This window comes from Pundamilia nyererei, unplaced genomic scaffold (assembly GCF_000239375.1).
Source record: "Pundamilia nyererei isolate P.nyererei 1_Seehausen unplaced genomic scaffold, PunNye1.0 scaffold00011, whole genome shotgun sequence".
In the NCBI taxonomy this organism is placed as follows: domain Eukaryota; kingdom Metazoa; phylum Chordata; class Actinopteri; order Cichliformes; family Cichlidae; genus Pundamilia; species Pundamilia nyererei.
The window spans coordinates 1,748,822-1,767,608 of record NW_005187412.1 but is presented as its reverse complement, the minus strand read 5'-3'; the positions used below and the strand labels follow the sequence as shown (position 1 = coordinate 1,767,608).

The 18,787-nt window shown below is 40.3% G+C and overlaps 1 protein-coding gene across 7 annotated transcripts in view; it reads right to left on the bottom strand.

The window, feature by feature from the left end:
- Nucleotides 1-18,787, bottom strand: part of LOC102195833 (protein diaphanous homolog 3) — a 166,274-nt gene that overhangs the window by 94,265 nt on the left and 53,222 nt on the right. For 4 of the 7 annotated variants that reach the window (XM_005724171.1, XM_005724176.1, XM_005724173.1 and 1 more), the window contains 6 exons: nt 10,783-10,815; nt 9,630-9,725; nt 7,352-7,446; nt 6,480-6,581; nt 3,887-4,126; nt 107-236 (listed from right to left, as the gene is read on the bottom strand). In XM_005724171.1, the coding sequence (XP_005724228.1) occupies nt 107-236; nt 3,887-4,126; nt 6,480-6,581; nt 7,352-7,446; nt 9,630-9,725; nt 10,783-10,815 (696 nt within the window). The remainder of the gene's footprint in view (nt 1-106; nt 237-3,886; nt 4,127-6,479; nt 6,582-7,351; nt 7,447-9,629; nt 9,726-10,782; nt 10,816-18,787) is intronic. The other 3 variants (XM_005724174.1, XM_005724175.1, XM_013908476.1) reach the window with 1 other exon arrangement.

Genomic DNA, 18,787 nt, shown 5'->3' with positions numbered 1-18,787 from the left:
AAAAAAAGTGCTTTTAGAGACTTAGAAAATATATCACAAGTGTCCAATAACAGTTTTATTATGTACAGTTGAGAAGTTTTTGCATCTTGGTGTTTAAGAATATTACCTCTGCTTGCTCGATCCACATGCTCTAGGTCGTCAAGAAACTTGACCACGTCTGGAAATTCGTCCTCACATACTTGTGCCAGGAAGTGAAGTAAGGTTGTCTTCTGATCTGCTGACTTGGTGTCCTTTAGCTGTAAAACATGGACACATAAAATATGCATTTATGTGGCTGTTTTAATAATAAGTAAATAATACAACAAATTTAATAATACAATAAATTGAAAAAAACGTATACGCAGGGCAAAAAAAATGCTCTAACAGGGGAAAAGTGACTGTGCATGTTGCTCAGAGTTTGTGTTATTGAAAATGTCACAGGTTAGGTCTAACCCTGTTAAGCACACACACTGTTCACTTGCTAAATAAATGTGTTTGCATGCTTGAATCTGATGAATCTGTCTTACTTTAAGTCAGAAATTATGTCATGTTTCTCTAACACACCATATATACCTGCCATATTAAAGGTTCCATAATTTAAAGGTTAGGATATTCATCATTTTTTAGAGTATAAAGCAGGTCTAAAACACTCATTTTAGGGAGAAGTGCGCACAACCCATATTCAACATTTAAATCACCCTCAGTAATGTAAACAGCATGATTTATCCAGCACAAGCACAGTTAGAAATATATCTAAGTACATCCATCTATAACAACATAAAATTGAAAAAATACATTAAAAAAATAAATAAACAATTGGTAAGACAACTGCATGCAATCATCTCTTCCTCTTGGATCTAATTCTGGTTCAAAAATGCGGCCAACGCCGGGGTTTTGTTAGCAGCCCTTAGAAGGCTACATCTATACGAGGTAGGATCAAAAAGTTTTTCCAAGTCTGCACATAAATACAAAAGCCTTAGCCAATTTAAATTTAAATTCTCTCTCTTTCAAGGTCATTTGATTCTGAAATGCAGCGCTGCCGGTGCTCCTGTTACATCTGAATTGCTCCTGGAAATCTTGTGCATGTCTAGACTGAAGATCATCACAGGTGACAAGAGTTGCGCACCTCACCGCAGCGCATTTAAAACACAATCATCACTCACTGCGCACCCCACTTTGTCCTGATGTCAGCTTACAGATGAAACACGTTCGTCTTAATAGTTAATACGTGTTAGGAAGTATGCGTGCCGCTATGCTGTGTGCTTTCACATTTTATTTAGACCAGGCAACGTATGCATGTTTAGGATTCAGAGTTGAGCGCACTGCTGCTTTGTAACACATTTTCAGTTTTGACACAACAGAAGCACACGCACTGCGAATACACAAATGCAGGTTGTTAGAAAGGGGCTTTCAGGGAGCGATCAAATCTTTGCAAGAGTGCCGAAAGGCGGTGCGCCCCTTCACAAGGGCCCGACCCTTAAAAGGTACATCAGACAAATTTAAACCAGATGCAGTTTTTACTTTTGATGGGCAAAGTCAAAGAACGTTTTTGTTGAAACATATAATAACAGAAATTGGGTATGGTACGTAAACAACATCTTTTTGGCCTTAGTTTCACAGTATTTGTCGCTATGGCAGGAATCATGATACACATGCATTTTGAGCTGCAAAATGAAAACCACACTTTGTGGATACCCTAGTTAAAAGGGGTGAAAGATGTGTGTGTGAATGTGTGTGTGAATGGGTGAATGACTGGATATGTAAAGCGCTTTGGGGTCCTTAGGGACTAGAAAAGCGCTATATAAATACAGGCCATTTACCATTTATTAAATGCAAGACATTAGGTGCTTAATAAATTGCTCTTTTCTTAGTCAGTTGGGTAAGTGAGTGCATCACTAGTTGATGAAAACCTGCACACCAGCCTACCTGTCATGTGTACAGAGCTCACTTGCTATTCAGTAAGAAGGGTGAAAGCAGCATCAAAGGTGCGTCTCCATGTTGTTTAATGTGATGTAGGTGAGCAGCTAATTTGCAATAGAGCTACAAACTACTGTTAGAAGTGCACTTTTCCCTAGATCATTTTTTGTGATTAATGCTAACAGCAACAAAAAACAAGGTTCAGCACAGGGCTCGACGTACTCATGCTTGAAATCAGAAGTACTAATGCAGCTAAATATGCTGTCTGGTAATTGGAAAAAGAAGTCATTGTCCTTCATCTACTGTACTTACTCAAAGCAGTTTTGAGCTCTAGCTTAACAAATGCTGAGTGTTAACAGTGCCACACATGATTTTATGTCTCGTGATTACGTAGCAGATGTGTTCCTGCTCCCTGCACTTGGTGCCCATTTATTGCCAAAAGTAACAAATATTTTATATTTCCCTGATAAATTTCCATCATTGATTTTTTTCTCATTTCTTTGTTCTTCTTCCTTTTTTATTAAACAGGCTAATTCCAAGATGTCTATCAGCATCCCTGCCAAACATGCCTCCTGCAGAGTGTGTTGCAGTGTATCTCTCTAGGTGATCTATTGGTAGACAGCAGTGTACTCAGACCCGCTGGGTTTAATCATGTTTGTATTATCTCCTCTAATCAAACATTCTCATCTCTCTTTTCATTTCTGTTCTCCAGTCCCCCCTTTTTTTTAATAAAAGCTTCAAGTGCTCACTCACAAAAGGTCCCTCTTTGAATTTAGATGGATGGTAATCGTAGATGACAATGTAAACATTTTGCCTTTTACAGTTGGGATGGATGCAATTTTCCTGTGCTGTGGAGTGTGCCGTGGAATTAAGTTGTCAAACTCTGGGTATGGCGCGAAGGAGATGTCTTCCTCTATATATCCTGCCCGTGACAACGTAAACCTTCCTTCACACACTTACGCAGAAAAAAGAAACTACTGTTTTAAATCCTTAACAGTCTCCTATTAACTGATATTACTGTTGCCCTAATGCATCTAATCCATCATGTTCGTACAAGTGTTTGCCTTTGTACTTGTATTTATATGAACATCAGCATCCAAGTCTAGGAGGGTAAAGAGGTGGCAGTGACAAATGACAGCAGTGCTCGTTACTGTGGAAACTGCAGTGGGTGTGCCAACAGCTGTAATGTAACCACTGGAGGAGACTTGCACCCCATTCTTCCCGTCACTATTACAAACTTCATGTTCTGTTTTCATGCCGCATAAAATCCTGAGTTACAGGTGTTGGATAGGTCTCTGTCCAAGAAGCACTAGTATTGCCACGGCGAAGTTGTGTGAACTTTCAAAAGGGATAGTGGTTTGAGTTTCAGTTATCTTTTCTGGGCAGAAGAATGAGACTAAAGTACTCGGTGGGCTTAAACGCTTTGATAGAGGCCAGATGATAACGAAAACTCTGATAGTGTTCAATCAAATGAAATGGTTTAAAATAAAATGTCTCATTACAGCAGCAGCTTTGGATCAGTTTACTGATAAGGCTCAGACAAGGTGACCAAAGAGAGAGACACCGCTACACGTAGTGTCTGGTACAGACACAGATATACATAAATCCCATAATGTATACCGATTTTTTCTTTAGTCTAATCACTGTTAACGCTCTTGGCTTGTACATTTGGCAGAAAAAAGCAATCCATATAGGAAATGACCATTTTAACTCAAGGTTTTTGAGGACATAAAATGAGAGCGCAATAATGAAAATAAGGAGAATCTATCAGGCTAGCTTCAACTAAAGGCCTAAAAAATCGTTTAGTTCAGGTCAGTAAAAAATAAATTATATTTCTGTTACAGAACTCTGACTGCAAACACAGCTGTGTATCTCTTGAGAAAGTTTATTGAACTAGCGTCACTCCTGTTGAACATTTGACACTGAAGGGATGACTGACTACAAACTGTGTGTGAACAGTTGAAATTAGGGTCAGCATTTCAACCCTTACCTTGCAAAGGGAGCTCAGGTCAAAGCCATATGATTGGGCGTTTCGAGAGCCCGCATTCATGTAATTCCCCAGTAGTAGCACCAGCTCCAATAAGCGGCCAAAGGAGCGGCTCTTCCTGACCTCATCACATGCGGCATTTACGGCCAGAATATCTGGTCGCAGATTGTTTACGTGCTCCTCAAACTGAAGCCGGAAGAGGATGTGGCTGAGGCGAGGACGCAGCCGCTTCACACTGCTCATCTGGGGAGGCAACAAAGTCAAGGTGGAAACAAGAAAACAAGAAGGCATAGATGGAAAAGGGATAGTAGGGGGGAAAGGGATTCGGAGAAAAGAGAATGAGGAAGGAGATGAGAAAAGGATGGGAAATGATGTCAAGGAGAGCAAACCACATCAAAGAACAGTCAAACTTAAAATAACTACAATAACACATTTGACACACTCTCACATTCAGACGATCTAATTTAAAAGACATTTATGCAACCAGCATGTTGGAAAGTGTTGCTAGGCAGTAGTAATAGATGCTGGCAGTGATTTGATTTGGGACCCAGGTCTGGTAAGTTAATTGTGGAGTTAGTGTCCATATAGGGCAGGCAGTGGAGGGGTGGAATATACAATAGGCTGCCTTGGATTACCACTCTCACACAATTAGAGAAAATTGGAAAATATTGCATTGGGCCCAGGACCTGGCCGACACAGTGATTGTGTATGTGTGTGCGGCGGGAGGGAGGGGTGCAGGTTCCAATTGTCTGTTTCACACAACAGCTGGCTGTGCGGTTTGATGTCCTCCATCAAGGGTTTAATTATAGCTACTGTAATGTTATCAAATGACTATTTCAGTCAGTGTGTGCTGGTCTGTGTGCACTTTGTGTCCGTGTATTTGTCGCACATAAAAGGAGAGGGCGGGCAACAAAAAAAAGAGGAATAGAATTATATAACAGAATTAAGAAAAAGCAAGGTCCACACGAACAGAACATAATGCTGAAACGAACCCCAGAGATGGGATGAATTATGTGATAAAGATATTTAAACGAGAAAAAAATAATCAGAAAAAGAAGAAATGGAGCAAAACACACCGGATCATCTGCAAATTGAATGTGTGCAGCTGCTCCCACTGGCCTACACAGGGCACTGGGAGGCTATACTGACAAGTTGAGGAGATTGTTTCCAACACACACACACACACACACACACACACACACACACACACACACACACACACACACACACACAAAAGAGTGGACTTATGGAAAATCTAGCTCATTTACTGCCAAACACTATTTCCATGAGGTGATAGTGAGAAGGAAAAGACAGCTCTGTTGGTATCCTTATCTGAAGTGTCAGAACATTAAAACTGAATTTAAAGATTCTCCCTCTCCCCCCCTCTCTCTCTATAGTAACTATTTTGAAAACTTGCATGTAATAAATATTCCCATCAACTGTCAACAACAAATAAAATCAAAGATGAAAAAAGCATTAGTCCCGAGGATTTTAACTACAGCTCAGCCAGCAGCATGCACATACTAATAAACATTCCTCAGATTTCAGGAGTGATGCGGAATAATCATTAACTGCAAGTGATTTACAAAAAATTACAGGCATGCATATGGCTTCTGTTAAAGACATTAAAATATGCTTTCATTGACTGATATAGATGAGTTATGTGGAAATTTATATTTTGAGATTAAGCGCTTTAGTTCCTCAACTTACTGTCACAAAGAACAGTGAACTTATTCACGTAGCTGCAGGAATACTCAGCAACTATGGTGGTGACCTTGTGTTAAGCTTTTACAACAGGCAAGACAGACCTGAAAACAAAATACTACTGCGCACAAGGCTGAGTTAAAGATCAATTGAAAGTGGTGTTGACTGAAAATAAAAAAGTGAATGTTTACACAATGGTAAATATTTAAAAAGTACATTAAAAAAATCCCTTTGAACCTGAGCTTTTGTGGGCCCACACGAGTAGCACAACCTCATTATATAAGCAGGCTCTCCTTTTTTCTCGTCTCCTCATTGAACAAGATACAAAAGATGAGTTATGTTTTTGTCCATAAGGTGGTCGCTAGGTAGAAAAATAAAAATACATAAGTGACACCTCTCATGCATAATTCTGACTAAACCTCCTTTGAAAAGTCTTTAAGAAAATGATGCTGACATAATGAGGCAGAAGTGCTGCTCTTTAATGTGCATAAATTAGTGCACCAGTCCACAGGTGTCCCGTCTTTCCTCTTAAGGCTTTAAAAGATAGAATTTTAAAGAGCTCAGGATTATGATAATTACATGAAAGTGTTCTCTGTGTGTGTTTTCATTGAAATAAGACGCCGAGAAAGAATACAAGACAAGTTTACTTGACTAAAACATTCAAATATTACGTTTTATTACACCAAATATGCATTTTTTGGCTCTGATAAACTATTTAATTCTTAATACAACTTGTGTTTAATAGCATCGTCAACGATAATAGGCACACTGTCTGAGGTCTTCCGGCAATAAATAAGGAAATATAAAGGAAAGGTCGTTTTTGTGCTGTATATCTGCAGTTGGTGGGAAGTTGACAGATGTTTGTGTGTGTTGTACATTTGTGTGTACTCACCACAACCCCAAACTGCTCAGGCTCTGACAAATTAGAGTACTCATTTTTGTATGTGGCCAGTGCATTAAGCTGCTCCTGCTCCGGTAGGTGCTTTACAAGGTTCTACAAAGAAAAGGAAGAAAGGGAGTGAGAAGCGGGAAGGATATACAGAAATTTACAGACAGCTAACCTGCTGCTGTTCTGTTTGGCGTCGTCTCTGTTGGTGTGTTTCAGCCATGTGGTGAGCTTTGTTACTATGATAAAATATCTTATTACCAAGCAAAGAGTATGTAGCTTTATACAGTAGATACAACTGAAATGAACCACACTGGTCCATTGAATTGCTGTTAAGATAGAAAAACAGAGATTGACACATACATGGAAGGACAGACAGATGGATTGGATGAACAGAGTAAGTCAGTGCCAAGTGTGAGGTATACAGATGGCATAAACACATTGAAGTTATAGCCAAAAAGCTGGCAAAGCACTTATAAACACAAACAAAAAAAAAACAAAACAAAAAAAAATTCAGCTAAACATCAGCAAAGTGCTTATTTATTTTTTACTGACATACTGCCTGTGCTCACCAACTGTTTCCACACCTGCTGTACTGCAGGCTTTACAGATGCCCAACGCTTTAGCCTTGGGCTACATGCTGTTTTAAGATAGACAACTAATCAAGACAATAGACAAAGAGTTGAACCTGACCAGCTGAGTAGGAGGAGGGCAAAACTAAAAATATACTTCCAGCCTCAAGGTGAAAAGTTGAGCATTGACTAGTTTCAATATTTTTTTCTCTTTTATCTCACAGCTAGCTAGGTCCAGAGTTGGGTGGAACGAGAAAGTCATCCACTAAAGTAACGGAGGCTCTATGGCTTCATTGAACAGCATACCTGGATCATAGGTTCAGAGAGTTGCTCTTCATCGACCTCCACTATCATGCGTCGAATTTCCTGATAAGGGATGCGGAAGGAGCCTAGGAAGATGGCTACAGGTGGGAGGGGGGGAGAGATGTGGCAAATGGAGAAAAGATTGACAGCTGAGCTGTAATGTTGAGATATGAGACAGTTGGTCATAAAAGAACAGAAAAAACAACCAAACACACACAAAAAAGGACAATGCGAAATAAAACAGTACACACAAATCTTATGAAACAGGTTAGTCTGACCCACTCAGCCAGCGATGTCTTCATTTTTTCTTTCTGTCTTTAAAAAAATGATTTTAATTTTAAATGTATTGGCTTAGCAACCATGATATTTTCAAGCAAGAGTTAGGACTAGCAAAGGTATGGTGCATGCCTCGTCAGGGCTAGTTATTAGTCTCACAAGCAGAAACACATTTAAAAAAATCATTTAAAATTATTGAGCATGTTTTAGGTTGAACACTTTGGAGTGTTCTGCATGTAAGTGTGTATGTGAAGTATGTTACAACATTACATTATGCATATACAGGAAGAGCATGAACTTTTGAAAACGAGAATGTACCTTTTGTTTTGCACACTTTTTTTGCTCTACTGGGTTAAATCATTTTTAAAGTTGTGGGGACAGAAATAATAACTTTTTATTTCAGGTTGAGCACCAACTTTGGCGTAACAATCAAGTTACAAAGACAAATGTTATGAACCAAGATATCCTCTCATATCACCATAGAATCCCAAAAACCTGAGCCCATCCATGAATTCATATCCCTCAGTGTGCTGTTTCTCAGACACCCTGTGCCTAGAGAGAGACCTCCCTACATGGTGTTGAAAACCACCTGGCAAGCCTGATGAAATGAAGATGGACAAAAAAAACCCCAAAAAGTATACACACAGACTCACCAGGAAATCTTTTTATAGTGGTGTGTTTGGTTAGTACTTTGCAACTCTTGGAAAGACAAGTGGCCCAGGCATGTTCTATCCCTGGCATAAGTATCACATAAAGGGATAGCAGCCTCACCAAAGATCTCCTGTGTGGACAACCAACAGGATGGCTATGCTACAAAGACGTGCGTTCACTTGACTTTAAAGCTACAAAGAGACAGAAACACCTGCAGCTTGAAATCCAGAAGGCCCTGCAGGGCTTTAAAAGACAACAGTTTGAGAAAATGGCCTAAAAAAGTCAGCTTAAAAGACTAGTCATCTCTTATTCCTGTGAACAGGACCAGAAGGACTTCAACTGCCGCATGGGACTTTAGAGTCACAAGAGGCGCCTCTCGAGCACCACAGACGACAACCACGAGCACGTATCCAATTGTCCCACAGGACTTCAGGAGGCCAACTACTACACAGTACATAACTGAGAAGAATTAAAAAGAAACAGCATGTGCAAGGATTAAACTGAAGTTTAAACACACGTCCAATAAATGATGAATCTTTTTTTTTTTTTTTAAACCTGCATATATTAGGTTGAGGTTTTACTGACAAACTAGCCCTTCTCTTCTTAAAGCATACGTAAAATGTGACACGACTGTGATATAAGCTCCCGGCTGTAACTGGTAATGAGAAAATTTTAGTACAATTCATTAGGCAGAATAAATTTGCACTGTATCTCAGTATCTTAACAGTGATGGCATCAATCAAGTAACAGAAATAAAACAGAAATAAAACCCCTTCTCAGTCCTTCTCAAACCTCAATCAAAGCTTTTAGACTCTTTACCTCCTATGGTGGACCACATAAACCACCAACTCCCCCTTCCCCTCCCCCTTGCTCTCTAATTTCTGCTGCATGATTTATCACTGTTACTGGGCTGATTAGACTCATTTTCTTTTAATACGTGAAACAAAGGTCACAGCTCCATGTGATATAAGCCAATGAGGTGCTAAGATCTGAGAGTGCTTAAGAGATCAGCTGGATCCTCATTAATGCCGGGTGTTTTTTAAACCGTCATTTTCAGACCAAGCATGCGTGTGTGAATGCATGAGAGAGATGAGGGAGGGAGGGAGGGAAGGAAGGAAGAAAGAAAGAGAGAGAAGTTCTTCTTTCCTTCTTTCCTTAATGGATCTTTAACGTTGTTAATTAGGTCCGTGTGAAGAGATGAGTCATATGTGGCAAAGGCCAGGTTCACATGAACTGTCTGTGTGTATTAATTGCCATAGCAACATGCTAAGGTGTAAAGCATACCAAATTTCTCTATAAATGTATATAAATCTGCTGTTTTTTAGGAGTAGATAGAAAGGAAACAAATACTTACACAGATTCTGTGCAATCTTTGGATCGAGCACCTTCAGCTCTTTAATTCTCTTCTTTATGGATTTCTTATCCTCTGTATCCTCCTCTTCTTTTTTAGCTGATAAAGACAGAAATATTAAACTGCAGCCACCACACATAGGCAGAATTTAGACAAATGAAGCATGAATGAAACACACACACTTGGAAACAGCACAATTATAACATTTAGATATCAGTACAACATAAAGAAGAGAACAACAGCAAAAAGATTAACTAGGTGGTGGAGAAAGTTCAGATGCATTATATTTATTTATTTACTGAGTTGAAATATTCCATTAAGTGTAAATATGTCAAATTTTTAACATGTCAGCTATTTCTAACAGGCTCACAAAATATTTCCGCAAGCCTTTGTTGTATATATTTACATATTTTTGCAAGCGAAGAATGACTCAATGATATGATGCCATGTGAGTAGAGAAGCATGGAGAAAGGGATTATGGGGAAGTTCTCTCATCACACCACTGAGAGAGTAAGGTACGGGGCCCGTAAGCACAGAGTTGCACATTCGGCAGAGATGTTATAGGTGAAGGTAAATCTGCTTTAGGGTCACGTGGAGGCAGGTAGGTGGGATTGTGACAGAGCTGTTGGTAGATAGGAAAGCCAATGAGACGACACAGAGATGTATGCTTCCACATCTGTGCACACACATACACCCACATCTCTCTCACACTCACATTCACACACACTCTTGAGCCACGATCACAAAGAGGAGTTCATGGTTGGTTTTAATTATTTAAGAGACCAGATTAAGAGAACAAAATGTGCATCCCAGGAGTTTTCGGGGTAATTGTCTGGTGCTGTAATTATCGTGTATGTGGTGAGAGGGTAGGAGAGGGGAGGAAAGTAGAGGAGAAGAGGAGAGGAAAGCAGAGGAGAGGAGGGGAACAGATCAGAGGAGCACACGGGTTAATCCACAGGAAAAGGTATTTCTGCTGTTCCACATGGACTCAGTCTTCTTTCAGGGATTCTGTATCTAATTAAAAAGTGAAGAGGTATGCTGTGAACCCCCGCATGAAGAGACTGGTATGATGTCCACAAACATGAACACCTACAGTATGGCGCACCACACACAAATACACAAACACGGCCACACACTGAGCAATCCTTGGACTTACGTGGTTCCTCTGCCAGTACACTCTCCTCACAGTCTTCGATGTGAGAGAGAGAGAGAGAGAGAGAGAGAGAGAGCAAAACGCAAAAGAGACACAAGGGAGGGGAGGGGTGGGGCAGTGAAAAATGTGTACCATGGATAGAGGAGAGAGATGAAAATACATTTTTATAAGAATGCTTCCTGTCCACTGCAGCGTGAAACACAAAGAGAAAGGAAACCACAAATACGCTCTAAAATCTGACTTGGAAGAGTGGGTTTAACAGACAAATATTCACTAGATCAAATGAAAAATGATGTATGCTTTACTTTCACAGCTTCCCAACTTCTTTTCCCCAAATCAGGTAGTCTTTAACCACAACTGCTAACATCACATTTGTGTTTCTAGCCTCATCAATAATGGTAGTATAACACCTTTTGGATAGTTGAATGGACAAACGAGCAATGTGAATGTGTGTGTTTGTGCAGCTTTTGTGTGACATTTAGAAACTCTGTATTATAGTATGCATGTCCTTTTTGTTATTGATATTGCAGCTCTAAACATGGCTGAAATGTTTCCAAAGAAGACAAGCAAATTTGTATGAAGATGGGAATAAATTTCCACTTTTTTCTGCATTCAACATTTTACAGAAGCTAAATGGATCTGTGCATTTATCTCCCATTAGAATAATAATTCATGTTAACTCAACAGTTTACTTACAACAAAGTTTTAAAGCACACATACAGTCAGAAAGAACACACACCCTATGCCATTTCAATGGTTTGACATATCAGGACATAACAAAAAAATGGTAGGTAACAACATCACATGACATATGTCAGTGTGTCATTATTCACTGAGGAAAAACTAATTCAAAATGCACCCCATGATTCAGTAGCTTTTAGAACCACCTTTAGTGGCAATAACTTGAAGCAATTGATTTCTGTATGATTTCATCAGTCTGTCACAACCTTGTGGAGGAATTTTAGCTCACTCTTCTTTATAATGTTTATAATGCTTCAGTTCATTCATTTATGCACAGCTCTCTGAAGGTCCCGCCACAGTATTTCATTCAGGCTGAGGTCTACACTTTGACTGGGCCATTACAGCACTTTGATTTCACTCTTTTTCAGCAGCAAATCTTTTTGTAGGAGTTTTGCTGCTGCGTTTGGTATCATTGTGCTGTTGCATGACCCAGTTTCAGCCAAGCTTTAGTTGTCCGACAGACTGGCTCACATTTTACTCGAGAATACTTTGATATACAGAGGAGTTCAGGGTTGTATCAATGACTGCAAGGTGCCCAGGTTCTACGGCTGAAAAACAAGCCCAAATCATCAGCCCTTCACCACTGTGCTTGACAGCTGGTGTGAGGTTTCGGTGCTGATGCGTTTGCTTTTTGCCAAATATGATATGTATTATAGCCAAACGTCTCCACTTTGGTCTCATCTGTTCAAATGACATTGTTCCAGAAGTCTTGTGGTTTGTTTAGATCCAACTTTGTAAACTTAAGCCATGCTGCTATGTTCTATTTTAGAGAGAAAAGGCTAGCTCATCTGACCTTGGACTTCCCAGCAAATCCACTACATCTCTGGCAAGATTGCCATCTGTCCTGAATGTTCTCCACATGCAAATGATATTTCTCTACAGCATGCTGGATTTCAAATGATTTGGAAATTCACTTATAACCCTTCCCAGATTGTTGGGGAGCATCAGTTGCTTCACTAATACCATTAGTGACAACTTTGCTCTTTGGCACCGAGTAAACACAAACCTGAATGCTCCAGACCAGCCAACTGTCAAAACCTCTGTTTTTAATAGAGACATTCACACTTACTCAATTAATCAAGTGCATTTGATTAGCAGCACCTGGCTGCTGATTACCCTTTTAAGGGTAAGTAAGGGTTTTGTCTTAATTCTTCTTAAATAAATAATGACAAAATGTACAGCGTCATGTTTTGTAATTCACCAGATAATTTTTTTTAATCCTGAATATTGAGATGTACTAAGAGGAAAGCCCTAACTCTCCTCTAGCTTACTACATTAAGATGTTGTATTGATCTATTCGTCATGCAGTTTGACAAAATCGTATTTATTATGAAGTACACAGAGACTCTCAAACACATAACAACAGAGTATCAACAACCTCGTTTCAGCACACAAACACACTTGGCTATGTCACAATCTATGAAGCGTCCTCACATAGGGGCTAGAGACATCTCTATTGTATAAGAGATAGTGAGATAGAAAGATAGAAATTACATTACTCCAACGCACGCACGCACACAGTACACGCACGCACGCACACGCACGCACACACACACACACAGCTACCTCAGGTGTTATCGGTTAAATCAGCTAATTGGATTGCCCCCTTCCAGCATCACCCTCTTATCCTCTTTGGCCTTAAAACAGCTCTTCTTCAGGGAAGCCTGCTCATTATACATCAGCCAATTAAAATCTCCTGCAGGAGGGTCAGAGGTCAGTGGTTAATCAATCAGAGGGAGTGGCAACAGTTGTAGTTATCAGATTACGCTATCACCCAGGAAGTAGGAAAGATAAGGATGCACTTGTGAGAGCAAACCAGTGGGGAGTCTGCATCCCATTACACATCTAGCGAAAGCAGAACAGGAGCACAGCGTAGGTATGATGCGACTAGAGTCGATATTTTAAGACCTAATGACGAGTGGATTAATAAGTGTAAAAAGATGACACATCACAGGAATAAAAAGCTGCACCTGTTCAGAGAGGGAGAGAGATGGAATCAGAGCATGACAGGAAGAGGCAAGTTACAAACCCAGCCATCGACTAAAACCACTGTTAAGATCAGGAGCTGAGATCAGATAACGCAGAAAACGGAAAGCAGGAGTCAATCACAAGACAGCAGAGAGCAGTGCATTAGGAACAGACACCAGCAATGAGAAAACGGCTCTGTTCTGCCACAGCAAACGTCACATAGTGTGAGCAGTCTCTTCATGAAGGCTTGTGATAAATGTCAATGTGATGGCGGGACGGTGGACAAAGGAGGAGGACAGATAAGTATGAAAAACAGAACAAAGATGAATGGCCGTCTCAATTTCTTTGCCTCCAGTGTAGGATCCTTAGGGGAAAAGGGATTCTGAATTTTTCCAAAAGTGACAATGAACCTGAACCTGAATTTGTGCTTTTGTAAAAACAAAAAACAAAAAAAACCATAAATGGGTATACAATAAAAAGAAGAAGTTGTGTTATTCTCTGAAGAAAAGCACAGTAATGTTCAGTTGCAGGGTCAGATGAGGATCCAAAGCCAGAATTCTGAAAGAGTTTTGCTCTGCTCACCTTGCTTGTAATAATTCTACTGAGTACTTCTTATCCAATCTCTGGCACAGTTTAAAGGCACTTGATAAAAAAATATGACAATGTGTGACACTGCACACACATGCACACCCACGTGCACCCCTGCGTGCACGCACACACACACACATCCCCAACCACAGCAGTGCTTCCCACAAGGCAGTACCAGTGAATTGTGCCATCAAAGCACTAAAGGGAGTGGTGGAAGAAATAAAACTGCTGTGAAAGAGCATGACTGACATGACAGGCAGGCCTCAGAGACAAGCAAGTAACACCTTATATCCCCCACCCCACCTCTCTCTCAGACACACACACACAGCTTACTTTCTTCCCTTGCCCCAGCCTTTTACACTCGGATCACCACTTTATTTTATCAGGTTGGATTTCTAATCAGAGAAAGAAAAAAAAAAACACCTTACTGGAAAACATGCGAGTGCACGTCATTTCATCTTGTGTTTGTCTATGTCGCTTCCTATGTGCCTTTATTATTTATGGAATGATATAGTGGCACAATCGCCTGCTCCGAGGAAGCAGATAAGCGCACAGCGAGGGGAAAGTTGAGAGGGCCACAGACTTGAAAGGCTAATTAAATCAGTGTGTTGTTTCCAATAGCCAATCAAGGCAGTCATGCAGGTAAAGTTTAAATCACTGCTATTAAAGGGGTTTCTGTGGCAGGGATAATTCAAGGGGCCTTGAAATTCAATGTGCAGACACCACACACACACACACACACACACACACACACACACACACAAAACTGCCTGAAGCAAAATCCACTGTGAGACATCTGATGCACAGGAGGGGGGCTGTCTGCAGCAAGTGAACAAATCCACCATTCCGACACATCTGTCAACTCTACAGTCAACAGAAGGAAAGGAGAACAGTCAAACCAGCTGCACAGTTTGACTGTTGACTCACTGTATGCTTCGGATCCAGATATGTCCTGAACTTCAGTCAGCCTGACAGAGAGCACGAGAGACATAAGACACATGTCCAGTCGTTACTTGGACTATGCATACCCTGCCCTCACCTTTCCCTCTCCGCCTCATCGATGCATACACTCCTCCATCCTGAACAGCAAAGCGATGACAGCTCGACTAGTCTGTTTGCACATGGACTAACCTCCCCACCAGAGTTTTGTGAGCGCCAGTGAGTGTGAGACAGAGAGGGAGATCAGAGTAATGAAGTGAGGGGCTCTATTTTGAGTGAGCTAATCAAAGCGAACCATCCAGGGCCACCTCTCTCTGTGATCCAGACTAGATGACCCAGGGCCATAATTAGTCTGAGACTTTCATTCTGATAGCAGCAAATTAACAGACTTCATTAGGCTGTTCTCTCCTCCTCTATCCCTGCTATACCAAGATCACTTCAAGTGTCCCTGTATGAGCACCAGCATCTACAACATATTGGCCAATTGCTCTTCACAAAGAAAGGAACACACCCCGCAGAGAGAACGTGCAAGTATACACATTTGGAAATCAAAAGTTACTGACAATACATGAAAAGGTTTATAATTGATTAGAAGCCTCTGTTAATCAGTGTGTACCGGCCTGTGGGGATGAATGTAACAGGATGGTCTATTTCTCAGTGGAGTAGTGCCCTCTAAAGGCCTCATGAAGACCTACCAGTGCCCTCTTAATACATCTGTGTGTTCGTGTGCATACACAAGCGCACACACACACACACACAAATGAGTATTTTCTGACTGCTCTGTCATATCAGGTATGAAGCATTATTATCTCCATTTCATTTCACTGTCACAGCCTCAGTATGATCTGCACAGTTGTTAAGCCCACCCTAACATTTCCCAAGTCATTCAATGGATTGATGACGGCCTAAATCATTCACCTCTGAAGTCATTTGCAATTTTTTCCGTTTTTCTCCCTATGCTGTTGCAAACACGTCTGCGCCCACTACCTTCCCTACTTCCAGCGCTGTATCCTTCCCCTCCCTCCTCCATACACAAACCTACACGTGTGGATGAAAAATCGCAGCAGAAAAATAAAGTCGCGAAAGCAAATATGTTTTTAACGAGCCGGCCCATTACTTTGATGATATGAGAACATAAAAACACAAATTGGGACTAAATTGAAGTGCTGATGCTTGAGAAACAGAGACAGGAAAAAAAACCACAACTCAACAACAACAATGGAGGAGGAAAAGAACAGAAAATAGAAAAAGATTAAGCACACACACACACAAAAAAAAAAAGCAAAGGGTGGGGGTACGTGTTTGTAAAAACGTGACATTTTCAAACATTTCAGGACACTGTCACAGGTCCAGGTAATTGGTGTGTGGCTCCAGCACACACTGTAGCACATTAGACATTTCGTAATCTGACCAGAATATGGCTGCGTGGCGGGTTCAAAATATATATGAAAATAACAGGCTGGATGTAAAATAAGGGTGTGAGAGGGTGGGTGGGAGACAGCCATGTGTACGGTGTGTGATCGGACGTTCCCTTTCAACAATAATGAAAAGAGCCTTTAATGATTATGCATTTGATGAGATCTCTCATACTGGCACAAATTTTCTACAGCCACACGGAAAGTCATTATAGAGCTAATGGTATTCTTCAAAATGTCAAAGCAAAACCATAAAGAGAGCAAGAGAGAGAAGGAGAAAAGAAGCACAATCGAGACAGAGACACACAGGAGAGAAAGTCCATTTGATGAGAACAGGTATCTTTCAGCAGCAATGCTGACTGCTAGGCAGCTAGACATGGACATGCTGCTGATATCCTCATATAGTCAGTGCGGTTCAAAACAAGCTATATTTAAAACATTTGATGTGATTTTAGAAGCTAATTCCTGCCCTCAGTGAACAAAGCTGCACTCCGTGCACCTCTGGAGGTAACACAGATTTTTATTTTTATCCAGCTAAGTGAGATTAATATGGTAATTAGGCAACTTAAGAATACATAAGCATAAATGAGAATATAATGCCAAGTTCTCAAAAAAAATTTTAGGCATATGATTTTCAACAGGACAGCCTACTGTAATGCTTTTATCCCCACCTTCTCTAGTCCTCAATCGTCTCCTAATTCTGTGATGGTGTCCACCAACCTCCTCAGCTTCTTTTCTTTTCTTGTAATTCAAAAGCCTTTCAAGTTCTCCACGCACCAGACCACAAAAGCTCTCGCTTTTGTTTTAGGAAATACACCCACCTTGTATTTGAGAAACCCATTAACCATCATATACATATGTTAAATGGCTCCAATTTACAGATACTCTGAGGGTTAATGCAGTGAAGGCTGACAGGGGAGAGGCATGGATATGAATGAACACGGCTGTTTAATGTGTCACATCAGCCTGAGTATGACAAGTGATGAAAAGCTGTTAGCGCTGACCGGTCTTTACCACCATATGAGAGCCTTTTCTTTACTGTATGTGCTGCTTAACCGCCAAACCAAGCATACGAGTTAATTCCCTCCTACATACCAGCCCAATTTCTGCTCCCCAAATATACTTGTGCAGAATGACAGGACCAATGCAAATACACTTCCTTACCAGACCATTATATTCATATGGAAATTAGCTGTCTAATTATCTGTTATAGCATGCCAGCAGTAGGAAAAGAGACCGTCTTTCCTCAACTTTCTCTTTAACAGGCTACATTGATCTAGTGAGCCTGACACTGACTCAAACCAAAGCCTTTACACTGCAGTAAATAACACTTTAAAAAAGGATAGGCGTGAAGCATCTTGTCCAAGCATAACCATGCTATGACTTCAAATTATTTATTCACTAAGTATTCGTGCATCATCACGCTAAAACATATCCCAAGCTGCATATGTTTACAAGCTTAATCTATGATTCCTATTAATTATCTGCTTTGCCAGACATTCACTATTCATATTGTACAGTATTCTTTAAAAAAGGAGGGAAAAAACCAAAAACTTCGGAAGGCAACAACAAATACAGCATCACCACTGGTAATCAGATTAAACCAAATTAAATACTATGTTTGCACTGATCAAATTAACACAACATCTCCACGCAAGCATTATATGGATTTATTGAATAACTTTTTCGGTATATTTAAAACAATCATAGAACCACTTTTCAAAGCTAACGTGTAAATTACCATATAGTCTATGTGCTGTGACGGTTTTGAATTATTCCTTAAGTATATCTCTTCCAAAGGTATAGTAGTACACAGCATGCTGCTAATACCGCAGCATGTTATCTGTGGTGTTGTTTTCTCCCAACTCTTCTGTAATAACTACATTTTAAAGTTTAAGCATTTTGTTGCATAACACAGAACAGCCCACGGCTATTTTGAACCTTTTTTTACCAGCCGATGTGAGCTGAATCCTGTATTGGTCAGGCTCCAATAGTAAATAAAATAATAATAATAAAAAAAGCTATTAACTTCCTTATGTTTCTCAATTTTTAGCAGTTTCTTTCCCCAACACCCTTTCCATTTCTCTTTCTTTTTGTCTACCGTCTTGCAGCGTTTCAGTAGAGGTAGGTTATTAGTGGATGCTTGTATTCCAGGAAGAAATGGCAAACTGATTTTGTGATCTTTGAGGGTTTCGTCTAATTGGATGTTATTTATTAGTTGAAAAGAAGGCTCAGGAAAGGGCAGCTCTCTTCATGTTGTTGCTCATTTTTGTTCCAAGCACTATAGCGACGAAAACTGTCTCTCTGCCCTCTCCTTGATAAAAAGAAATAGAAAGAAAACATGCTGCAGACGTCAA